The 27025-nt window shown below is 40.7% G+C and overlaps 1 protein-coding gene across 1 annotated transcript in view; it reads right to left on the bottom strand.

The window, feature by feature from the left end:
* RANBP17 (RAN binding protein 17) overlaps positions 1–27025 on the bottom strand; it is a 1191453-nt gene that overhangs the window by 275809 nt on the left and 888619 nt on the right. The window contains exons 23-24 of the mRNA XM_085617873.1: positions 9903–10117; positions 3996–4134 (exon numbers count right to left, since the gene is read on the bottom strand). Of these exons, the coding sequence (XP_085473999.1) occupies positions 3996–4134; positions 9903–10117 (354 nt within the window). The remainder of the gene's footprint in view (positions 1–3995; positions 4135–9902; positions 10118–27025) is intronic.

Below are 27025 nucleotides of genomic sequence, written 5' to 3'. Positions count from 1 at the left end.
ATTGCACACATCTAAGGGCCAAACAATGCATTTACTGAGTCATTCGTCATTTACCACCAACTTTCAGTTGGTGGTAAATAACGAATCCCCACACCCACCACACACTCCCCCTACATCTCATTTCTGTATTCGGTATTTACCGAATCTGTAAAATTACCGATTCGGTAATTTTACCGATTCGGTAAATTACCGAATACAGAAATGATCCCCCTACATATCAAAAGCCTAAATACCGGTCGGTAACGGTATAATTACCGAAAATCGGCCGTTACCGACCGGTATTGGGCTACCTACATATGGCCCCTAAATCTTTAAAACAAATATTATTAACCTAAAACTACCCAAAGGAAAAGATAGGCTACTGCCTAAAAGTAATTTTGCATTAAAGTGTAAATTAACTCAAATACATTCGTATTTTTAAAATTGTTTTTGAAAAATAATTCAATTAAAAAAAAAAAGCTTAACATTTCTTATTTTTAAGTTAACTTGGAACAAACATGGTTATGAGTTATTTTCTTTTTTTAACAACTTTATTTAAACATTTTCATGGCCATATACGTTGCCAGTATAGTCAGTATCATGTTTGTACATACAGTGTTTGTTAAACAAAGTAGCAAACTTTACAAAGTCTTACAACAAATTGGGCTGTAACCTGTTCTAATATCCCACAATGCTGGATTCCAGTGATTGGGGAGAGGTGAGGTTTGGGGCTCGAGAACCTGGAGAACTTCTCCTTGCTGAGGTTCAGAGCCTCAGCTTGCGTCCTGCGGGTCATATACATCGGTCCTCCACCAGTCTCACCGGCTCGAGGGGTCGGTCATTCTCATATCTTGTTTTATGTGAGTATGAAAGGGGGCCCATATCTTGTCAAATTTAGACAATGTGTCCCTAAGTGTAGCTGTGAGACGCTGATATGCTCCATAGCATGTATAGTCCATACCTTGGTCCAACATAGACCTATTGTCGGCAATGTGGGGCTCCGCTACTTCAGGGCCACTACCTGAAGAACTACAGAACTACTAGCAGTAAAGGAGTCAATACTTTTTCAGCACCCGTGGAAAGGGGGTAGAGCTCCCGCTCATCTATGAGGCCCAGTAGGACTGTTTGCGGAAATCTTGATAGCTCGATGTTTGGGAGCCGGTTCACAAAACCGGCTCACAAAATGGTTGTACTTGCAGGCATTGCACACCCCTCTAGCAGATGTCTGGCTGGGTGTTTATCATAGCCTTCAGATGAACTGGGGTCAAGTACCATCTCTACACTGCTTTAAAAGCATTCACACTATGCTGCAGGTAAAGGGAGGATTTTGCCTCCTACTACTGTCTAGTCTGTTTCTGTCAGCTAAAGGCCTAGGTCTTCTGACCAGTTAGTTGTGTACGATAACTGTGCCAAGGGAATGGATTTGGTTAATGGTCGATAGACTCTGGAGAGCGCTTTATTGGTGTCCCTATCTGAAAACATATCCTTCACCCCTGTAGTCTCTCTCGCTCCCAGTGCCTTCACCTCAGGCTGTTTAGCCCAGTGCATGAGCTGTGTGATTTGGTATAGATCCTTGGGTCATATTAAAAATAATCATTGGCACACTGATCGCTGAATGTGCTGGAACAGAGGTTCCAATATCACAGCAAATATTGTTGGTGAGAGGGGATACCCCTGTCGAGTCCTCAGGACAAACCTATAGGGTCTGAAAGGCGTTAGTGTTTCCGGAGTCTAGTAGATGGCCTTGCACAGTTCACCAGAATAAAATACTTCATTTGGGGGCCCAGGGTTGTTCTAGTTTTTTTTTTAAGAAATCCAATTTACGTGCTCAATGGCCTTCTCTGCGTCATGCGGGAGAAGTAGAACTTGAGTTTTCGTGGTCGTCCTCCTATCTACTACAATGATTGCCAATAGAATATTATCTCTATTGAAACCCAACTGATACCAACCTGGGCCACAGTTCCCTCAGTCTGGTGGTTCAGTTATTTTCATAATGAATTTTAATAATGTTCAGACTTTTTAAACTAGGTAAAACATTTAATTCATTTGAAATACAACATAAGAAAACGTAATATTAATTATACTTAGGTTTTTTATTTTAATAATACAATTTTTTTAAATTTAGAATTAATTTAATTTATTTTACATTATTTCCAATGGGGCGGTCCACCTCCATTGCTTTCAATGGAATTGTGTTGCAGTACAAGTGGTTGGCCATGTGTGGTGCTTGTTAAGCTGTTTTATCACTATTAGGACTGCATTTGAACAAGAAGTGTATTTGGTGACTAGCAATTGTCAAACTTTTAGGTCTTTGTATTAGCATGTCCCACCTTAATACCATCCTTAAGTGTTTTCCTTCATCACACCCATTTTGTAGTTATTATTTCCAGCTCTCCCCCATATCCCTCCCACATTAACTAATAAAACATGCAGAGCTCTCCATCACTAGAGACTAGATCTATGTATAGAAAATATAGATGTAGGGCTCTCTGGCCATAGATTTGTGAACTTCATTTTGTAGGCCTGAGGTAGTACTACTGGAGTTCTACTTTACATACCTCAAAATACCTTTTGTGAACCACACCCTAAAGGGTTTGTCATAGTTTAAACAGCATAAATGTGAGCTAGCTCTACCACAAGAAACCAATTTAGTGGTCAATGAAATTACCAGACTGTGTAGAAATGTGTCATCTCCCCAGCTGTGCATAAAAAGAACAGAATGACTACGCTCTCCTTAATTTGCCAATATAAGTACCTCTTCAGTTCCTAGAAAGAGCACAAAGACCATTCCACATGCTGGTGAATGTCTCTTCCTTTCTTTAGTGTGCACAAGTATTTCAAAGCATATCGCTTCGGCTGCAGCTGGCCCAGCGGGCGGCTAATGATAAGGCGCTGGATGCGGCTAGGGCATGGGGAGCGCTAGTGGAGGGGCTTCGCGCTTTGGAGCAGTTGGATGAGGAGGACGGGGATCCTGTAGACGTTGGCCGGGGTCTGGGACCCGGGGCGGGGCCCTCTGGGACCGCGGGGAAGACTGCATCGAATGAGGCCCCTTCAGCGTAGTTGGGAGGGGTCTGTGTCTGCACAAAGTATTGAGGTGCACGTGGGTGGTCAGGGCGGGAGCATGAAGAGTATATGGCGGGGGACATGGAGTCTCAGGTCCTTTGAGATTATTCCTGATGTCTTTTCCGTTGCTTAGAGCTGGGCTGTGTCGGACCTCGGGGTGCTTAATGTCTCAATTTACAGGGGTTGGAGGCGGGCACGCTGACAGAGGGGGGGAGGGGGTAGAGAGGGTGGTAGGGGGGGAGTTAGGGTAGCAAATGTTGACGATCTGGTTTCTCCTGATCTGTGTATTGATGACTGGGTCTTATATAGGATACTATTGTAAGCAACATTGGTTTATTGGTTCGACGGTTGGAAAACCTCAATAAAATATTTTCACAAAAAAAAAAAAGTATTTCAAAGCATATGTAATCAGGATCCAATAGGAAGGAACAGAGAGCTTCTAAGCCATCTTCCAGGCAGATGTAATTGTTTTGTAGTCACTGCTTAGTACGATGATTTTCAATGGAAAGCAACAATGTTTTGGGAAGTTAATTGCATGCATGTTAGGGGGACGGCAGGTGAGGTGGGGAGGACAGGTGAGGTGTGGTGGGCGTGCTTGCAAATGCCATTCAATTTCTGAAAGAGATAAAAAAGTATGGTTTGCAAATGTTCGCAAGATCTTCTGTCTTACTAAAGGCAATGGGGTATTGAATGCAAGGGTACCAATATATTGTCACAAAAAACCTGAAAATCAAACTGTGATGGAATCTGCATTTGAGCTGTACAATGCGAGAAAACCCATAAGATAATATGCATGTGTCACATCATTGTTTGATATCCAAATCACAAAGACGTTTTTCAAAAGAAATGAGATGCCCTCTCTATTTACGCATGCATTTATGGAATGTATGTAAGGAATGACATGCTGTTCAAAATTTGATATACAATTTCTCAAGTAGTGGGAATTCACTTACCTAGGGCAGTAAGCCCTTCTGATATGGATGTAAAAATATATATTAGGACGTGGGGTTCCAAACTAGTAATAAAGCTCATATGGTCCTGGGTGAGACATTCCAAGAGAGGATAGTAAGACTGGCTCAGTTTCCGATATTGCTATTCAAGAAAAAGAGATTAAGAACATATTAACAGAGTTGAGTAGCACCTGCAGTTCTTAATGGTCAAAATAATAGAGCCGACAATACCAAAATACAGAAATTGACGTAGATGATTTCTACTTGTAAGTTGCAAGGAAAACTAGCACTTTGAGGCCAGAACTGAAAACTATTTTTAGAGTTACAAATAAAAAGTTATCTAAGGGAGCATGATCAGCCCTATGTCCAGTGCTTAATTTGAGTCAGTGGTTGGCAGTGTGACACACCGGCACTTATTTTTCCCCATTCGACTTTCCCTGACAGCAAGAGAGGGACAACCGCACAAATGGGCAAGAAGAAGGAAGAGTAAGTTGGAAAACCATCACAAAGGGACCAAGCATGAACTTGCAATAGTGAGTTAGGAAACAAGAAATGAGTGGTGGTGGATTAAGGAGACACACAGTGGATTCAAGACAATGCAGCCTTGATATTTTGGCACACTGACATTTCATACCACTGCATCAAACTTTGCAGCAGAACTTTGAACACCGGCACTCATTCTTTTACAAACTAAGTACTGCTTATGCCCTTCCACATCTCAGTATATGCACAACAGCATGAACCTCTTTATCTCAAATCATCTAATGAGCATTGTAAAAAGCAGTCTCTGAGTGGAAAGGCTGCTGTCAAGGAATTTTAAGTCAGACGGGTTAATTAAAAGGCAAGATTTAAGCCAACTACGATTTTGTTTTCTAGAAAAGCCTCATGGAATGACACTAGCCTATATACGTAGAACTAGACACAGTAGGGTCTATTCACAAACTCCATTTTGTAGTACGTCAAGGAAGAGGTGTGGTGCAGCGGCCAGGGCAGCTGACTCTGAAACACGGGGGCTCACGGTTCGATCCCCGGCAGCAGGTTAGCCCAGCACCTTGTGACTCTGGGCAATAGCTTGCTTAAGCTTCCCGACGGCCCCCAGCGCTGGGACACCTCGCCTGAGGTAGCTGTACGCTCTACAAATGCTGGTGTTTGTTTAAGTAGTACTACCATAGTACTACTAATGTACTACAAAATACTATTCACTAACCTATGTGCGAAGACATCTGCCAATCCTATCTTTTGTTGGTAAAGAACACCTAAGTAAATGGGGGAGAGGACGTGATGGAGTGGCTAGAAAATGGAGAATACCTACACTTAAATGGGTGGAGCTTAGGGAGGGAAAAGGTGGTGTTTAGGGAGGATATGGTAAATGCTATTAACAAACAACACTTCTAAAGTTACTACAGCCAAAAAGGGCTCCAAAACTGTGATGAATGTACTTCAGCTTAGCCTTGAAGTAAATCCAGGACTCCACATGGCCACCCACAAGTACTGCAACACATTGCCATACAAAACAATAAAGGCATGGGTTTACAATAACAACCTGTAGGCAGTTATGGGAAATAAATCTAACATTCTGAATATATATATGTATATACACTTTTTAGTATTAAAATGTAATGAAACTTTTAAACTTCCCATACAAATAATTAAAATTAATTCTATAAATAACTTTAACTTAATTATTTTAATAAATTTGAAATAAAAATAAAAGTGTTACCACAAGTGGAATTTTTTAAAAGTATTCTTTAAGAGATATTATTTAACCATGTAATTTAATGTGCTATACCATTTTATTTTCCTTAATTCTAGGAATAAAATAAATATATGCAATTATTGAACATAAATATTTTATAATAAAATATCTGTAATATTTTTTTAAAGATTAACAAACCCTTTCCCTATGCTTTTCTATAGAAAGATCACCACCACGATGGCAGAAGCCTCAACCTACGAGTGAAAAGTTATGTGTAGCAACTCTACACTTGTATATCCTGCTGTAGGAGGGTCCATCAGGGAGTGGAGACATTTACGTCGACTCTTAGGAGTAACTTTATACTTGGAAAAAGTGCAATCAAAAAGTGTGAAGTTACCAGTTGGTGTAGTAGTAGATCTACCTTTGTGAATAAGTCCCACTCTGAACATATAATCCTATCTATGCTGTACCCTTTCCATACCTGCCAACTTACAAATTAATGGCACTTGTAAGGAGGGTGCGTCTGGTATAATGGGGTGGCCCTGTGCCCCTCAGAACCTGGGTATGAATTTTTAGAGATAATGTTGGTTCTGTGTGTTCCTTGTTTCTTTCTTTTTTCTTTTTCAATTGTGATTGCTACAATTATTGGAATACGTTTTATATTTTTTGTATTAATTGTTCTGTATTAAATTACTAAGAAAGCAATTCCTTTTCCGACAGAACCAACATTATCTCTAAAAAAAAAAAAAAGTACTTGAGAGGAGGGGGCAGGGCCTTGTGCCGAGAGCTACCTAAGAGGTACTATGTCCCTCACCAAGCTCTCCAATCCCCTCCTAAAAAATAAAAACAAAGGGTCATTGAGGCTCTCGCCAATGTCCTGGGATCTTTTCACACCTCTTAATGGTCATCGGCTGTTTAATGCCTCCAAAGACGAGCAGAAAATTCACTAATTACAGTGGTTTTCAGCTCGTTTTTTCTACCACCGTGTGATTCCGGCTCCTCACCAAGTGACCATGTGAATGGAGCAGAAATCCTGTGACATACGGTGGGACATGTGAGTTGACATGTCTGTCTTTCCTACCGGATATTCTGCTGCAGATGATGCTAGGCAGCTGACCCATTCCTTTGGCCTCCTTAGTTACTTGTAGAATAAGGCAAAAATAAATGTCACTTTACCTAAAGAGGTAAACATGCTTCCTAAGACCACCCTAAGTAGTGCATACGCCACATATGCACTCTAAACCACACCATCCCCAAATACAGACAATCACAATAGCTTACGGTGCTATGTCTTAAGAGTAGTGGTGCGATCTGGGATGTTTGTTATCATCCGTGCTGGATTGTTGCTTGACCCCAATTCAGTTGCACTATGTATGTTATGTGTAAAGGAACACAATAATCGTTTAATAAAAGGGAACAAAAAACAATAGTTTGGTACACTAAACATATCCAATAATTAAAGCACAATCGGCAACAGTCCAAAATTTCCTTACAAAAATACCACTTAGGATGCACCTCTACACACTGAGGACAGCATATACACTTAGTACCCCCAAAAATCAGCATTTACCACCCCAACCCATATAAAATCCTCTTCTCAAATTAAGCTCCACCCATCATCCACACTAAGGATGCATTTCACACCCATCCCACACCCATGAAACACAACCAGACAGCACCTTATACACAACAGTACTTTCAAATGCCCCTACACATACAGAGTAGGCTATGCAACCTTAGGGCCGTGTAGACATTACTAACCTTCTCCACACTGTATATAGCACCCTAGCAATGACCAGCCACTACACTCAGGACTTATCAACCAGGAACATATTTAAGGTGTTTTGGGTTAAAAAGAAACCCCTCTTTCGTAGCCCATGGATAATTGTTTATAAGCTGAGAAAGATGTTGAGGGGAGAGCATGGTGTGTCTGATTCAGCATCCTTTCTCCAACTGCTTCGCCAACATGGCAACCAGTTCACTCAAAATGTCACAATGAAAATTGTTAAAGACATGTAGTAGCAGAGGTAAGAAAAGGAAGTCGTCATCTGTTAAACCACAGTGCAGTCATGTTTGCGACCAACCCCACGCCTTCGGCCATGCACGGCATGGGGTTGGCTGTCCGTGAGCATGGCTATGCCACTGCAGAAAGGGACCAAAAATATGCAAGCCAGCCTTTCCCCACCCAAAACAACCAGCTTACCACTAACTGCTAGTCCATGCCCTCTCTGTAAAAGAATGTTAGCAACTCAAGACATGTTTGGCCTTATTGGACCTGCTCAGCAAGAAAAGCTTGAGGCAGGGTGGTAACCACACTTGAGCACGCCTTTTTTTCTAGGAAGACCCCTTAAGATTAGAAAAATGTAATGGATAAAAATACTCGAGCTGTTATTTGCTTGCCGGAATTCCTCTAAGTAGCTTTACAATCCACTGTTTTAGCTAATCAGTTCTACTGTAAACAGAGAACAATCCGTATGTCACACCGCTTTGGCCTAACCCTAAAAGGATCAGTGAAGGATAAAGGGCTAGGAGGAGATGCTGCCCAGCTATCCGGTTGGACTGCTCCTTTAGATTCACTAGTTGATTACCACACTGCTACCCAATATGGATGTTCTGGCGCTTCAGTAAAATGACTAAGACTCAGAAAATAGCCATGTTGTCAGTAGCTTACAGAAGCTCACTGGACGAGATACAATTCTCAAAGCAAATTACAGATTATTCCACACTTTAAGCAGAGAATAAGAAAATAATTCTGCCACAGTTTCTGAGTGACAATACTTTGACAAAAATGTTGAGTAGATGATAACGTTTTTCTAGGCTTATAAGGGTGAAGGCATGAGGTGAAAATGCAGGATGTGCAAAAACAATTGCTTTACGGCAAAAGCATAGGATCTTGAAAATTATTATTTTAGACATTGGAGGGCAATGTAAGGACCTGAGAAGAGTAGATATATATGTCCTCTTAGTAAGTCCCAAGATATGCCTTGATGTCATATCCAGGATCATTTGCATGCAGGCAATTAGAATTTTAGACATCGCAAGATACATGACATTGCTGTATTCCAGACTGCAAGAAATTATTGTCTGCAATAACTGCCAGCAGAAGAAGGGAATAAACGTTTTCAAGGATATCAATCTTTAGAAAAAGATTGATGCCACTCCGTTAACTTGTGGACCCAGTGTGAAAGATGTATCAACATACACACTAGTTTGTGGGCTGTGACTACAGCCCACAGTGGTACTTCTAAAGATTCAGGCCACCATTTTTAGATCATATACATGGTAGCCAGCCACAGAACACTACGGCTTAGATCATGTATGATTTAGCTTTTGGCCATCGAGGTGGTAATGGAGAACAAGGAGTTGTGGAAGCTTCCTATGTTGAATGCATCCATTTTCAGAAACAACTGTGTATTGTCCGTATGTGAACAGAATCTGAAGCAAAAAAATCTGATAAGCATAGCATGTGGGGGTATATATATCAAACAAATGGACAATGTTTAAACATACAAATAAAAAAGTACAGTGCATATTAGCAAAACATATGTTTATTTAGAACTACATGCAGAGTTTATTAGCGATATGTTAATTTTTCTTAGTTGTCACTTTAAGTTAATAATGGTCTCAGGTTTAGTTTAGTTTTCTTTTTTTCCCGTCAGCTAAAAGGAGGTTGGCAGTTGAACACTGTACATTTTGTAAATACTTTTCTGAACAGTGGATGCCTGTAGAACCCATATATAACATTTCAGTTACTAACAAATTAATGGGGACAATACAGTTCTACAAATTCTTTTTTTGTTATTTTATTTTATGCTCAGCATTTGAAGTTAGTAAACCTAATTTGGCCAAAAGCAATGATCATATTTTCACAACACAGTGGAAATGTCAGTTTAGCACAAAACCTGGCTAGAAGTTCTTATATACTATTGCTGACAGGTATTTTCCCTGGCTTCAACAATATAGCCACATATGAAAGTAACAGTTCCCTTAAATTACAAAAGTGCATAATGTAACAGTGTCATATAAGACTTACCATACTGACGGACAGCAAAATCTTTAAAAAGTGTACTTTGAACTTTATACCCTTAAATATCTTCAAAACCCGAAAATGTATCACTGAATGGCTAAATATGCAGCACTGTAAAACCAGTATTACGTTTCTAATAGCGTCTAATACTTTCTCAAAATAAAAGATCACAAGATGAACAACTTACTAGAATGTCACAATGAGATACAGACAGCAGCATTTTGACGAAGGCCTGTAGTACATTGTCAAAGTGGTTGTCCCCATAGAGCTTAAAAACACCAAAGCTGACATAATTTCCAGATAAGGCTGCTTTGAGGGCACAGTAGCAGATGGAAATGCCCTTGAGTTTCAGTGGATAAATTTGATCTTTTGGGATTGTGCCAAGGGATAAAATCTGATTACCTGTTTTCAGAAAAGATTAGACAAAATTAAGAAAATAAGCATAATAATTCATTTAACACTGACATACATTTTAAGGTTTATTACCATTTGTTTTTACTTCTACACAGATGTATTTTTAGAAGTAAGTTGTAATAACCATGTACAACAAATGAATCCTTTTCCTGAAGAAGGAATACCGATATATTCACAATGCTCGTATGAATTTTGATCTTACGTTACAATAAAGATCTTCTTGGGATAAATGCTTTTCTTTGATTTGATGTAAAAAAATTAAATAGCACTTTTAATCTTACAAATAAAAGCCCCCGATGGGACAAACAGCAGAAACAAAAAGTGCTATAGGGTGGAAATCATGTGAGGTTAATGGTATGCACCAGTATTCACCACATGATAAACACACACTGACGTTAGTTTGGCAAATGTATTCAAGCCTATACAATATTTGCTCTTAACTGAACATCTAGAGAGAAAAGTACATAGTAAATTTTTCCTGAAGGAAATTACTTAGCGTGGTCAGCATAGGGATGTTTCATACACAAAATAAACCAGAAATGTATTTGACATGCAATTTTAGAGTGTTCCCTACCCAGTTACTTAAGTGTCCATCTCCATTTTTGCTTGCTCAGGCCACAAACTTTTATCTAGGGTTTTCCCTCAATGTCTGCAGAGACAATGGTGTTGTAAGCCACTGAGTTACAAAGCTATTCATATCAATGGTATCATTAAAACCAATTAGAGAAAGAGTGGCTTTAGGTCCTGCAGGTCAGCATTTATTCATATGTGCAATCACATCTGGTTGTCTCTATTTAATTTCAGCAAAACTAGGACCAGCCTTTGGGTGAAGATAATTAAAAGGGCCGTTCAATTATAGTTTTGGATAGAAATCTAGCAATTCTGTTATTATCAATGATTGTATGAACTATTTCATGCAGGTTTCCCTTCAAGTATGTGTGTGCCAATCAACTTTGGAAATTGGTAATCTTAATTTGCTACTTATGCTATATTTAAACCTTCTTATGAAACTAATTATGAACGCCTCTGTTAGCATGGTTTCTAATCTACAGAAAAGAAACACTTTCTTTCTGTATTAGCGTATTAGTGTAGAGTGTTGTCTTACTCAACAATCAATTGAAAATCTCTTTGGACGCTCATGGGGTGCACCTCTCTATTGGTATCTATCAGGAGGCTCTTAAATTACAAATACCAGTATCTTGTGCAAATGGCTAGATTTAATAATCAGAACTTCTTTTATTTTACAATTCAAGAGAGGATTATGTAATATGACTTTGTCTTTGCCAACACTTATTTCACAATATTTGAAATCACTACCTGGGGCCAAACAATGCTTAATGTGACACTGTAGAAGTAAAGACATATCACACACTTCAATTGGATCTCGATTCATTAGTAGGTCTAATAGATGTTCCCCATATACATCAACCAGTGTAGATCACTTTGAATACTATCTATTTGTATGTATTTCCAGGAGCTGGACACCCCTTCTGTACCCTTGTGAAAAAATAAATCCATGTCCTGGCCTGTAATTTGGGATACTCTCAACTCCTCACCCACAAATTAAGGCAACAGCTAGTCTGCTGCATTTGGGCAATATCTTAGAAGTACAGGGTATTATCAGCTACAGCATTAACTCTATAGGGACTACTGTTGGGATCTTCAATCAAGTTTTCAATCAACAAAAGTGCTGAGACAACCGTTCAACCTCCGGGATGGGGAAAGACAAGCTGCTTTAACCTTACTTGATTTATCAATCATTTCTAAAACCGAAATCTGCAGTTATCCTTCACGAATAACTGGACACACATATTGTTGGAACACAGGAAATATTCTGTTAAAAAGCCATTTTTTTCAGAGATTGGTAAAAAAGTAGAGACTTTATTTATGTTCCAGTAACACAACCAGCAGGTTCAAGGTCATTACATCGCAGGTAAGTATATCAGTGATGCCATCCATGATGTCATTTACTAAACAACAATGTTTAACAAACTACAAATGATTAATTTCGGAAGGGGGTTTTTAAATTTCTAAATGCAAGCTTTTATATTAGTTCAACATCCAGCTATAATGTCCCTTTAACATTTGTTTTTTCAAAATATTATATATAATTACATTTTTTTCTTTCAGGGTTGGGTTAAAGCCCAACAAACACTTTTTATGTATTTTTAAATCAATACCCATTATTATTTTTAGGGTTGGAACCTCGAATCCCCCTACCCCCCCTTTTTTAAATGATTACTTTTTATTTTTGTTTTGGTAGGTTTCTTCCCAATCCCTCTATTTTATTCAATGGTAGATAAATCCTTGATAGACCTTTACTGCTAATGCACTAAATGTGTGTGTGTATGTATATGTATATATAAAAAAACAAAGGCTAAAGCGACTTTATATTTAGATCAAAATGTGAGCTAACAAGTAACCAGAACTTGTGTCCTACAGTAACTATAACCATAACTGGCGCTCTCGCCATGTACCATGTTGTTATTAATCATGGCATTTTAGATGCCATTAGGGATGTTTACAAAGCAGTGATTGAACATGTGATGAATGATGTAATATGTGAGGGTACAGGCAATGCTTGGCAAGAGCGTGAGTTCTAGTTAGTTTAGTGCACAAGTTCTAGTTGATGAAGATAACTAAACTGATGAATTTCATTGTTTTTTTTTAGTTTAAAATGTTTATCTTTAACTGACATTTTGACCTAACTATAAAGTCCCTTTAACCATTAAAAAAAAAAAAAAATGAAACTCTGAAGTATTTTTTTTACCATAAAGTAACAATATAAAGGCTGTAATTTTAAGTAAGGCATCCTCCTAGTTTAATCAAAGAGTGAAAAGTTCAAAATAGAAAAGGCAGGCCTATTGGCTTTATCAGTGGTTAAGCACACTAACGTATATAAAGCAGAGCTATTTGCTTTGTCAAACAATCACCATAATCATTTATGAATAACTAAAATGTAGTGTATTCCCATGTGCATGGCTACGATCAATAATAATTACTGACACAAAAATATTTTTTTTTAAATACAATTCTCGAAGTTTTATATATCGCAAACTTGACCCGAAATCAGGTATCAGAGCGCTTTACATGAGCGCCAGTTGCGCTACATGAGAATACATTCATTTTTGTTAGAGAAGGGAAAATTAAGAGATTTGCCCAGAATCACAGGATGTTGAGTGTCTTTGCTGAGACTCGAACCCGGTTCACCAGATTTGAAGTCCACCGCCCTAACCGTTAGGCTACATCCTCTCCCCAATAAAGCATTTTCATTGCAAACAACCATAAAAGTGTTGAGTCTTCTCTTCACACTCGTCAAACCTCAAATTGCAGGCATAGAATCGACTACAAGGGGTTCCAAAACTCCAGCTGAAGAACATACAACTCCAGCTAGGACTGCTTTAGAAAATAATGGTAAGCTGTCCTGGGGTCATGTATTCAATGACAGAGGACACTTATTGCCATTTGTTCTAAATGTTCATGGGGGGGGGGGGGTGCTGCACTCCCTGCCCCCCCCCCCAACATTTGAAAAATTGCTTTGAGGCGCCCCAACCCTTCTAGGGGCACTTTGCAGGGCATTATGGAGTGCCTCCAGAGGGAGCAGTGAATGTGAAATGAGTGGCTCTGTTCATTACATATTCACCATGTTGTTTTTCTTTTTTTCTTTATTTTCGGTTGGGTGCCCTGCTACCACCTTAAGCACCTAACATCTGTAGGCAATGTTTTGGACAATGGGGGGAGCCCCAGGGCCCCTCTTATCAGCACTCATCCAGGGTGTGGAAGGAGCAGACTTTTTTTTTCTTTCTTTTTTCTTTAGAAGTGGATGCTCCAGTCCATCCGTGGCACCCAAAACCTGTGGTGCTCTTGTGTCCAGGTATCTCCTTATCCAGCACCCATCCAGGGTGCCGGAGGGAGCCGGCTAGACTAGGATGCTTCCTATCAGCTGAGAGCAGCTTTTCTTTTGCCCCTGCCCAACTGAGAGCAGCTTTTCTTTCTGCCCCCGCCCAACTGAGAGCAGCTTTTCTTTCTGCCCCCGCCAGGTGGGAGAAAACAGTGTCCCGGGGAGTGGGCCTCCGGGACACTGTAAGTAATCGGGCCTGGGGGATGGGGACCCAGGGGATATTGTATATTGTATGGCTCCGGGTTCGGGCCGCATGACCTCTTCCCCATAAAACGGATGGGGTCACTGGGGCCTTCAAACGGCTCAATGAGAGGAGCTGCACATCCCCTTGTCCATAATCCAAAGAATGCACCAACTGCCTGAGTCACATGGGGGCGGTGGGTATTTAAAAAGGGAGGGAGCCTACCTTTTTTTAATGTTATTTCAAACTCACTGACCCTCTCTGGATCTGCTGTAAAATAAAAAAATACAAAATTTTTTTACCCCCAAAGGTGAACCCCAACAACCAGGCCAAGGGGGTCAGGGTATGCCCCTATATGTATTTTTTATATTTATTCTCAGGACGGGGGACTGAGTCCTTGAGTCCTAAAATGTCTTTCTGCCAAATTCGGTGTAATTCTGTTCAGTCATTTTGGATGCAGCTGTGTTTAGTTTTCCTATGGAAAACTGCATGTGGAAAACGCATTTTTGAACCCTTCCCTTTTTCTCGGCCCATGCTTGAAAGATCACCCTGAAACTTTCCAGGAAGGAGCTGAGTTGGATAAAACTAGTTTTGGAAAATGTTGTGAGGATTCGTTGAACTGCACCAAAGTTATTAGCAGCCCAAACAATTAATTTCATATGGAAACATGGTCCTAACTATAACCACCCATCAGTGACTGCTACTGGATAAATATATATATATACCCACAGTGGCAATTACAACTGTCTAGCTATGGATCAGTTGCACTTTCCATTGAAATTTAAGGAGGTCGGCATAACCTCCGGGTGATTCTCCCGTGGAGCTGGGACTCTCCAGGACATGCCCGTGCATGCTGCAGCCACCCAATTGAAATGTAGAATCTCTGGGAACTTGCTGCCTGGCAGTCCATTGTACTGTAATGCACAGCAGAGGAGTGCAAATCTGCATGAGAAAGCCTTGGTGCTCTGCGCTGCTCTAAAAAATGAATCCGAGGAAACCATATTCATTTTTTGCCTCCGGTTCCAAATTCTTTCACTTTTACAGAATGTTTTAAAATTTACGATGTTACATTTTGCTTCTTTATCTATAAATATTTTATAAATCTGTTATTATTATTTAATATTCTAAACAGTCGCGGATCCCCTGAGTAGGCTTCATGGATCCTCAAGGGTTCACAGAACACAGGTGAAAAACTGCTGTTCTAAAAGTAAGGAGTCTGAAGTTAGAATTATTCATCAGAATCCTGAAAAATATTTTAAATATATGTTCTCCTTACACTTATATAAACTAAATATTTTCTCTACATTTTTTATTAACCATAACTTTAACCCCAATTCTAAATTCATTTAACGTATTTAGTTTTTTTTTTACACTAAACACTCTACCTCTTTTACTGTTTTAATTAAATTAATTCGTCTTTTTAACATTTTAGTAATACATTTTTGATTTACTCTTCATAACTCTGGAAGGAGTGGTGACGTTTAGGCGTGCAATCTCCCTCCTGTTTTTTTTTTAAACATACATACTAGGTCATCCCTACATCTTTGAAAAATGTTTTTTTTTTTTTTAAACTAACACTTACATATAACTTAGTTTTACTACTTAGCTTTGATGATGTAGTATCCCATGGTGTAGTTGTCACCATAATATAGTCTTCCACAATGTAGTGGACTCGATTTACCGGTTTACTTTCCAAGAGATCCTAGAGGACCAATCTAGGTCATTTCCTCTAGCATTATTTGTTCATAACATGCAGATTTGTCAAGGGATAGCCTGTCTCCCCATCCTTCTTCAGCTTTAACCTGGCCCTTCTCTTTAAATTATTTGAACAGTCTGCACAGTGAAAACATAGATTGTCATCGAGGACAGACGATGGAGAGGATCAATAGCTACCTTACATTCAACAGTAGTAAATGTATTTTACATTCCTTTAAAGACAAAAGGGTCCACAGTCACGTTTTTTCCTCTACCTTTATTAAATTTACTGTTCCAGCCCTCAGAAGATAAAAAAAACCTCACTGGTGTTTTGGAGATTTCTGTGGCCACTCAGCTCAGTTAAATACTTAAGAACTGCTTATTTCAGCAACGCAAATTAAGGGCAGTTTTGCTGCTCATCCCACTTTCTCATTGTGCAGTAATCCTACATTCAGCAATGTATTCCCTCCTAGATCACCAATACACTCTTTATGCCAGACTTGCCCCGCAATCTGTCTCACACGCTACAATTAGCTCAGAATGCTGCTAATGGTAGACCTGCACAAACTTAGATATACTCTGCCAGGAGATATCTTCAATCGGTTCCAGACCATATTCCACTGCTAATTTTATGTATCTCTTTCATATGTTGGCACCCGCTGACCCCTTTCTACCATATGCATTAGGTCACTGGCTATTCAAATGTAAACTCTGAGGCCCTTGGCTCAAATGCTCCTCAGTTTTCTGTGTGTCAGAAAGAAGTGTGGAATGGAAGGACACCTCTTCGTTCAGACTATTGGAGCCTGAAATCAGCTTCCAATTAGTCCCCACCTCTAATCATTTTTGTCAGACTTTACGGAAATACTTAATGTGCTTCTAAACTTACACTGTACGTCACAGGATAACCAGAGCCTAGTCACCCTTTCCAGTTATGAGTGCTTAATAAACGTGACCAGTATTAGTTGACCCTCAATGCTTCCCTCTAACTAAGGTGCAAATTTGTCTAAGAATGAAGATGCGTTCCTCCGAGTACAAGTTCCAGGAAGCATATAGGGGAAGATGCGAGTAGGAAAGTGGTTGAACCACACTAAGTGAATCCTGTCTGACCTACATCAATGAAAGTACAACTGGGGCATCAAAAGAGTTTATGCTATCACTCACTGTCAGAATCTCCATAGTAAAACAAGTACTTCTAACTTAGCCATTACACATGTTTTATGGATTACTGAAACAATTATTCAATAGAGATGCAGCTTTCCTTGCCACAGTTAGGGGTTAGGTAAGCCATTTCTATTTGGGTCCATAAGTACTTTAGTTGACAAGTATATCATGCAGGAGCTTTCTACTTTTCCAGTTGACTGCTTGAAAGTTATTCGAGCAGTGAAAGGAAGAATCTGTGTCTTACGCTCGATCCTGGATGCTAGACAGGTGGATTGTACTGACAGTTCTCCCCGTCCAACAATAAAATTAGTTATAATTAGCAAGGTTGGAGGAGGTGGGATAGGTCTTCGTTTTAATTATAATTTCTTCCTTTCTTCATGAATCCATGATTAACTTGGTTTCAGGACAGCGTTTGCCACTCTTTGGATTACAAGGAAAATAACTGTTTTTTTCCAGGCCTGATGGTACACAATTGTACTCAAAATCTAGCAGTCGCTTGCTCTTTCACGAATACACTGCTGATCACTGGTCACCAAAGTGAGGCTCAAACCCACAAAAAAGAGGGGGCATCAGTGGTGCAAGACTGAAATGGCTAAACATGAGATTTAAAAATATTGAATCATAAATAAGTTGGCCTGAAAAACAAAAAATGCTATATGGCTTATCAGCTTTGGGGCAGCACAAACTGAGTTTAATTATTACTAAGCAGAGCAGTGAAATTGCATTGTTAAAAGAGACATTCATATTACTAGACAACAAGCAGGCATTCAACTGAACTGTCAACGTGAGCTTTCGACTCGCTCAACAATTAAGAACTGTTGCCATCTTGCTGTGGCAACCTTTACTTGGTATTTTTACATTTGAAGGTTGCCTTAGATGAGGGGGATAGTTCCAAACTGATCCCTTCTTTACTCACAGGAGGTGTAGAGCAGACCCCACACTAACAGACATAGTTTGCTTACTTCATCATGATATAAAGCAGAGCTAATTTATGGGACACATGTAAAACTAACTGAATTCAGAAAGGCTGCCAAAGGGGCCTGCCAGGTCTTTGTGCTGATCACTAAAATAATTTCAATATTTTCATCTAAGATAGGTTCCAAGCACTGCAGTTGAAAAGGGTCATGGTTCTATCTTTGTCGGGCAAAGAATTACCGTATGCTTCAAGCACATAATGCAGTGATCATGGCAGCAACTCAAGATCATGTCAGGCTTATGGTGGCAAACAATGTCATCCAAGTTCTACTTAGGTTGTGACCACAAACCCAAAAAAGGGATCTGGGTTGTGGTTTATCTATTACAGCCCTAGTGGTGCATCTTAAGAAGAGTTAGTACAGTTTGTTACTGACAAGTCCCTTTTTATACATAAGGCTTAGATTAAATCCAAGTTATTAATTAATTATAGGGAAATCATCTGGGTTCATGGTATCTTCTTTTCATGCAGGTATTATCACTAAGCACGATTCAAAGACTTAGCTGTTGGTAGATGCAACTTACTCTTGAAGTAGTCAAGGCTAACTACTCAATCCCTGGTGTATTCCTGACTCGCATATGGAATGCAGAAGTGTGACAAGTGTTAGTCAACACAAAATCTTTTTGAATCAGGCTCACTTGAGAATTTCATCAGTGCAACAATTCATGCAATAAGGCAATCACATATGACTGAACATGGTCCCTGGCTGCATACTTTCAAAAGAGAATGATCAGGCTAGAAAAATGTAACAGATTGATTCAATTGTCAAAGTTTGGACCTAAAAAGAGCCATGGAGGTTGCATGGATATAAACAAGGCCTTCAATACTACTACACATCCTTAGACAAGCTTGGTAACGTGGTGCACGTCTCTGTGCAGCGCTCTGTATCGAGAAACGGTTACTCGACATTAGACAACATTTGCGATTCACTCAGGAGACCACTTGACCATTGCAGTACCTTAAAGATCACTAGTTGTTATACGAAATGTATATTGATGTTACCCAGTTCAGGCTAGAATGCAGTTATCTCTCCCTATGAATGCAAGCACGGTGCACAAATGCCTACATACAGCTAAATTCTCCCAGAACAATGTATGAATATGCCTACTTACTAACTTATATATAGCACTGCCTCAAATTAATTATTATGCCTTCTAAATGTAGTATGCTCTATGTGACAATATTCTCAAAAATAATTATCATATAAAATGGCAATGATCTTTCTTCACCCTGAAGTCACTAACTCCAGAGAAAGCATTAGTGCATACAGGATATTTTAAGACTACAAAACTCAACTACCTTTTAAATTGAGCACTCAATAACTAAGCATGAAGCTCTTATTAGGGAAACAATCTAGAGGCTCTTAGGAAGGAAGGTCTAAATCTATTGCAAAATACGCTAAAATATTTCTTTAACCCAAATGCTATCTGAACTACAATAACAGGAAATTGTTTTGTACTATGGTGACTGACCCCATCTCTGACCCCAACCAATAACTGCTAGAACTGCTGTAAGCAGCTGCAAAATTAAAAACTTACATCAAAGTGAATCTTGACAGAAAGCAGCTAAATAATGGAAGCATATTAGAAGAAGGAAAAGACTGGGTTGTTTCTTAAACCCGAAGAGCACAGCTTGCAGTTTGAGAACAAACACTCACCACCTTTCCATCCCGAAGGCATAGAGCAAAACAATTTCAATAAAAGAAGATGTACAAGTGCAACAAATGAAAAATGCTAAATTGTTTGACAAAGAAACAGTATAGGCATGCTACTGCTTTCAGGTACAAGATTACAGTGCAAATATTAATTTCTTCTGATCCAGAGCTAGATTTTTCTATATAGCATACATGCACTTATAGAATGTATAAATTTAAAATAATGTTTGCATTTGTTTCCAATTGCAAAATGGAAAAAATGAGATCGAAAAACCCTAAAACGAACACAAAACACCCATACAACCAATTCAGAGTAATAGTAGATACACTGCCGCAAGGCACAACCGATAGCGGGTATTATGTGTGGGATCCCCTTACAAATTTGAATTAACAGGGAACCAATGGTTCAGGTCCGGATTTTCCTCGTTATTCTTCATTTCTACCAACATTTCAGCCCAGGACATGCCCTGGTGGGTGAGATGCACTGCACCTAGTTGTTACAGTGAAACTCACAATTACACCTAGTTAGTAACTCCCGTTACTCGCCCCAACTTCGCTAACATGACACTTGTATGCGCCCCTAGTCACACGTGTTAATTTAACAACAGATTTTATTGAAATTTCATCATACCAGAGGGGCAGAGCCCAACAAGCAAAGCACAGCTGCAATGCATAAGAGAATATCTCTGGGTACTGTATAACACCCTCCCCCATAGTCTGCAGAACATCAGACCAGGAAAAACACCTATCCCCCCACCCCCCTAGTGCGCACCATACATACTTCGGGAACATTACATGTAAAAGCCAAAGGAATTTCCAGCCCCGTCTTTTTAGTATTGATACATTAAACAGGTAAATCATTCACCACCAGTCGTTCAATAGGGTCCCGGGTGGCGGTCGACGACATTGAAGGCAGATCTATACCCCTGTACTTGGCCCACCGAGACCAAATCTTCCCATGCTTCTGTGGACACCCCCTCGCCTAGAACACTATAATCTCTGCTGGCTGACATGCACCTATCCAGGGCCTTTTTCCAGTTAGTTATACAGGGCGGGGACGTGTCCTTCCAGTGCTGTGCTATGTACCACTTAGCCAATGTGAGACCCAAAAACAAAAGGTGTCTTTTATACCTGTTCCCCCCGATGTCTTCTGTGCTGTGTAATAGCGCCAATCTAGGGTCCGACGGGATATCTCATGCCAGAACAAGCAAGACACCAGACCAGAAGAGCTGCAGTGCCCCGCAAATCCACACCGTATGCAGGAACGATCCCTCATCTGCACCACAGGGGAGACAGATAGGGGACTGGATTGCCCCCATTTTCCAAAGACTGAGACGAGTGTAGTAGACCTTATGGAGGTATTTAAATTGGATTAGCCTATATCTTGTAGAGACAGCAGCGTACCGAGGTCTAGCCAGCGCCTCGGCCCAGTCGTCGTCCGTAAGGGCTGGCAGGTCCGCCTCCCAAACCTCCAGGGCTTGGTGAATAGTAGACTGTGTAGTGAGTGTTTGGTAGATTTGCTGGATTTTGTGAGCCCCCAGCTCCCCCATCAGTAGGCGACCCCCCAGCGGGTGGAACTCCGGTAGAGATTCTAGCTGCCGAATCAGGGGGGGTCAGTGCGTGATGGAGCTGTAAATAGCGATTTATGAAGGTCAAAATCCGCCTGTAGCCTTTGAAAGGATTTAAGAGTGGTCCCCTGCATAATGTCCCAGAGCGTGGATATACCGATATCGTCCCACCTACGAAATCCCACAAGTGACGAGACAGGTCGAAGATACGTTCGCCGCCAGAGAGGAGTGGCGCTGGTCAACCTACCCCACGAACCTGTGGACCTAGCCACCCGCCTCCATGTCTGAATGACTATCCGGCAAGCCGGGGAAAGCACCTCCAGGGAAGAGCTACTGTATAGGAGATGGAGCAGCGGGGTACCCACCATGGCTAACCGCTCCACGGCGTAGGCCTGATCTGTCTGGGAACCATACCACCACTCATTGATCACCAGGTGGTGCGAGGCCCAGTAGTATGTGAGGACGTCTGCCGCCGCGATACCACCACAATACGTGAACTGTATACATGTTGCGAGCGCCACACGGATCGCACCCCCTTGCCAGAGGAGTCTATTCAGTAGTGCATTGAGTTGGAGAAACCACGACGGGGGGATAGGGTAAGGGTAGTTCTGGAGCCTGCAGAGTAAGCGCGGCAGAGACACCATTTTAAAAATTGCGGACCTGCCGTACAACGATAGGGGTAGTTGGGACCAGATTGTCGTTTCATTCCGGACGGCGGGGAGCAACGGGGGTATGTTGTGTGTCCAAGCATCGCTGGGATACCGCGTTTTAAAGGCCCGTGTTTGTAATGACCAGCTGTGAAGCCCAGGCTTGACTCCTCTGCTCGCCATGAATAGGAAACAATGTAGATTTGGACGGGTTGGCCCAGAGGTCTCCCCAAAGATTCTGAGAATTTGGAGGACACGAGGCCCGGAGGCCCAAGGGTCTGACATGAAGAACAAGGCGTCATCAGCGTAAAGCGCACACGTGTTAATTTAAGGTCTGATTCACAAATCAAATTTTACAACTATGTTAAATTTAGATGTGCAAAATAACCATGTTATAGACATTTTATAATCCTTATTCACAGAATCAGCATTGGTGGAATTTTATCTGCACAAGGAGCATTTCCAAATGCAGAAACTCTGCAATGGCAGATTTAAATATAGGGTTAGGTTTGTGACTGCTCCATAGAGATCCTATCTCCAACAGTACCAGAGCACCTGCAAACACCCACAAACACCTATGTGTGGGTATGCAAGTTGCCCTTGCAGGCAGTTTCCACCCTTAAAATAAACACACAAGTATGACTTTCAAAAGCACAAGCAACTGTATTTCTAGAATGGAAGCTTAGAGGAGCATCCCTGTCTTTCATCAAATTAGGTGAAGCTCGTCTACATGGGGAAAAGGTTTTTCCTATTGGGTTATATAAAAAGTATGTTAAATTTACAAGTGCACATTTGCACTATGTTTTACACATAGCAACATTTTAAATGAGTGGCAAATATATGTGCATAAATTATATGTATTTTAGTACTCAAGGAAATCTACAACTGTTGCAGAGACCTATGAGCACTAGTCGGTTCCTTTGTGATTCACATGAACGTTGAAGATTTGATATAAACACAGTAGTAATCCTAAGGTAGAACATTTCTAAGGCTTTGTAAAGAGAACCCTTAATATCGATCAAAATTCTATGTTATTTCCTCATAGGATTCTGACTTTTGCCGTGAATACCATATCTTAACATCATTTGTAAAATTACTTTTGATTCCGTGTACCGGAAATATGCACTAACGAGAAACACAAAGGCAAAACACTTATATGGGCACGAAGCAAAGAATATTTGGACACTTTTTACTATGTGGGTAAAATGAGACAGGTGAAATCGCCAAGGTAGACTCACATTTAACTATTACCTCAGATCTTGAGTAGGAGGGGATTTACGTGCGCACAGTTCCCGAAGTAGGCACCACGTGCCCTTCTGTATGCAAAAACATAAATATAATTGGACTCCTAGCTCAAACAGAACAAGAACAGAAGGGAGAACATAAACCATAGCACACGACATGTCACCAGTCAAACAAACCTGAAAGACAGGGCATCAAAACGATGCTGTGATGTGGTGCTAGCTAAATTAGCTAATAGAGTGCAAGGAGTGGTGAAACAACTAATGCACTTTTGTGTGCAACAATCGGCCACAACAAGGTATTATGTACAACAGTGACAAAAGAGGCACCACATTAACAGTGAAGGACTGATACTGGCATGACAGTCAATGACATGGTTACCCTACTAAGTTTTCTTAAGCCAACAGCAGGACGGACAGTCACTGGCGATGCCTACACATCCGAAGGAAGTTTTTTTTAACATGCTAAATTTGATTGATTTTATTGTAAAACTGAACATGGCATGACACGGAGGCCAATATTAAGTAATCTCCTTGTATTGCCAGCTCACACAGCAGCAACAATTAGTGAGAACTTAGAACTTTCAGAACATTCTGAACATCTATATAGACTAGTAACAAGTAGCCATCTTTCTTCTTTTATTGCTTCTGCTCACAAGATAAGTAACCTTTTCTTCTTCTCTTGTTAACCGAGACTTTAAAATTATCTATACTTCAATTATATTGTTGTATTATCTTTTGTTGGTTAAGTCTTATGGCTCACCAATGTAATTACAATTTTTTTCAGTATTACTGAATGCAATTTTAATGTTTGCCTTTACTTCTACTGATTACTGTATTTCACAACTTCCCTCGCGTTACCACCTAATATGTTTATTTAACCTCATTAACCCCCCCCTCTTCAATACCGCCGATCCCCACATTTACTCCGGATATAATATATATAATTTATACCGGAATTTTTAACCCCATGAGACCTCAATCTCACTAGCGCGATCCTCCGCGCTCTCTCCTTTACCATCGCGTTACCTTCTAACGCGTTTAATTTCCCCCTTGACGATTGTCCCCTAAATGAAAATATCACCGCACTCAGGCCCGGATTCAAATATCACGCTGGAGCGTCGCTCTCTCTAACACGACCTTGCGCGCTCTCACCGGCTCGAGACTGAACTGATTCTCGCTCGCGCATGCCTCCCATGCTTACGCGCTAATAGAAAAATAAATTATTAAATTTTAACTTACCCGAATGTCGAACGCTTAAAGCGGGGGAACCCCGGGGGCAGAATACTCCTAATCTGTATCCCACTGCGGCTGTAGCTCAAAATGCGACCGCACCGGTAGGGATCTCACAAAAAAGGAAGTCAAACCTCAGAAATTAGAGAAAAGTACCTTCCAACACTAGCAGCAATAGCTCTAATACATACCTAATCGACAGTTGAGAAGCCTTCTGAACACACAATCTCAAGACTACCCAGCAAAAAGACTTCATTAATGCCACTAGGACGCCTACCTTACTATCCCCATCTGGCCCCCGCATCAAAAATACCTTCGCTTTACATGGCAAAACAAAATGTGGGAATTCTCCAGTCTCCTTTTCGGTCTATCTTCAGCACCATGGTGCTTCACAAAGGTACTCAGACCAGTAGTAGCATGGCTCAGGGCAAAGGGTGTAAGGTTAATTATATACCTAGACGACATCCTAATTATGGGTCAATCCAAAGACATTGTATCCCTCCATACGATAGAGGTGATAGAGATATTAGAAAAATTAGGATTTGTCATAAACATAAAAAAATCCTCACTAACTCCAACACAAGACACACAATTCCTGGGATTTGTCGTAGACACCCTCCGCACAGAGCTTCGCCTACCCAGAGACAAACTAAAAAAACTACGAAAGGAAATAAGGAAACTATTATTAGCAAAGTCCCTTACTCTGAAAGACTTAGCGAAGATCCTGGGTCTCCTATCTTCCACCAACCAAGCCATATTCCCCGGACCGCTCTATTATCGAGCCCTTGAAAGGCTAAAAAAGAGATGCCTTCGAAAAGATCAATCATACTCTCAAACCTTGTCCTTAGATCAGGACTCGAGGGAAGAATTGGAATGGTGGCTCAAGAACGCACAAGCCTGGAACGGAAGAGCAATCTTCGGGGAGGAACCCGAATTAGTGATAGACTCAGATGCAAGCCTAGAGGGTTGGGGAGCGAGATGCGGAAAATCTTCAACAGGGGGTCGTTGGTCGCAGTCCGGAGCTTCACTCAAGAAAGAATGAAATGTTGTGTAATGCTTCACATGGACAACATTTCCACAGTCCGCTATGTGAGCAAGATGGGAGGTCCACACTCCAAAGACTTAGCGGAACTAGCGAAGGACTTTTGGGGTTACTGTTTAAGCAAAGGAATCTCAGTTGTAGCACAACACATTCCTGGACTGAGCAATGGAGTAGCCGAGTGGTTCTCCAGAAATTTCAAGGACTCCAGCAATTGGAGACTGAACAGAGAGATATTCCTACACATACATCACATATGGGGCCCTTTCGACATGGATCTCTTTGCAGACAGGCTTAATATTCAGCTGACACAGTTTTTCAGCTGGAAACCAGACCCTCAAGCAGCTGGGGTAGACGCTTTCCTACAGGACTGGAGAGGTCTAAGACCATATGCCTTCCCTCCATTTGTCATGCTTCCCAGGTTCCGCTTACATACACGCAGACTCAGGGAAACAGTAGTAGTGGTAACCCCCTTTGGAAATCTCAGGCATGGTTCCCCGTTATCCTAGAAATGTCAATAGACTTCCCTTTACTAATTCCCCACTTCAAAACCCTACTCCTGGGACCTTGAGGGGAAATACATCCCCTAACAGAAGAAGGCTCCCTCACTCTGGTGGCATGGAAGATTTCCGGAGACAGTGGGAAATCCCTGGCCTTTCGCCAGATGCTTTTAGACTCATATCTGAGTCTTGGGCTTCTGGAACAAGAAAGGCATATAGACTGGCATGGAAAAAATTTATTTGCAGGTGTATTCAACGGGATATCAATCCCATTTCAACTGATGTAGTCTACGTAATCAATTACCTAACAGAATTATTCGAATCTGGTTTATCCTATAGGACAGTAAATATCTACAGATCAGCCATCTCTGCTGGTCATTCCCTGATAGACGGACTCCCTTTTGGCCAGAATACCTTGACAAGGAGGATTATAAGAAGCATTAGGGTCCTTAAACCTCCGATACCTAAGTACACTTCTCTTTGGGATGTTAAACTGATCCTTCAAGTTTTAGACAAATGGGGTGATAATCACCTTTTGTCACTTAAAAAACTCTCTTATAAACTCACAACCCTTGTCTCGTTTCATTTAGACGTACATCCGATGTTAGAGCTTTAGATGTCACCAGTAAAGCTTATCAACCTGAAAGAGTTTGCTTCTATATTAAAAGAAGAACTAAAACACTTTCCTCAACCATTTTCTACCCTTACTTCTCTGCTAATCCTAGACTGTGTGTGGTGGAATGCTTGAAAGAATATGAAAAGAGAACCCTTAACTTGAGGAACGATGTCACACAAACTTCTTATATCTCACAAAAGACCTCACAAAGCTGTCTCACCCGATACCTTGGCTAGATGGGTGAAAGATGTCATGTCTGAAGGGGGTGTAGACATATCTGTTTTTGGGGCTCATTCACTTAGAGGTGCCTCAGCCTCAAAAGCTTTCACCTTAGGAGGAAGTTTACAAGATATTTTAAGAGCAGCCGATTGGTCTAACGAAAACATGTTTAAAAGCTGCTACTTTACACCATTGTCTAATGTAATTGATAATGTATTAAATGCACTTTGAACTTGCATAATATTGGCCTCCGTGTCATGCCATAAAA

The sequence above is a fragment of the Triturus cristatus genome, chromosome 7 (assembly GCF_964204655.1).
Source record: "Triturus cristatus chromosome 7, aTriCri1.1, whole genome shotgun sequence".
In the NCBI taxonomy this organism is placed as follows: Eukaryota; Metazoa; Chordata; class Amphibia; order Caudata; family Salamandridae; genus Triturus; species Triturus cristatus.
The sequence above is the reverse complement of the archived record's forward strand: the minus strand, read 5'-3'. Positions and strand labels throughout refer to the sequence as shown.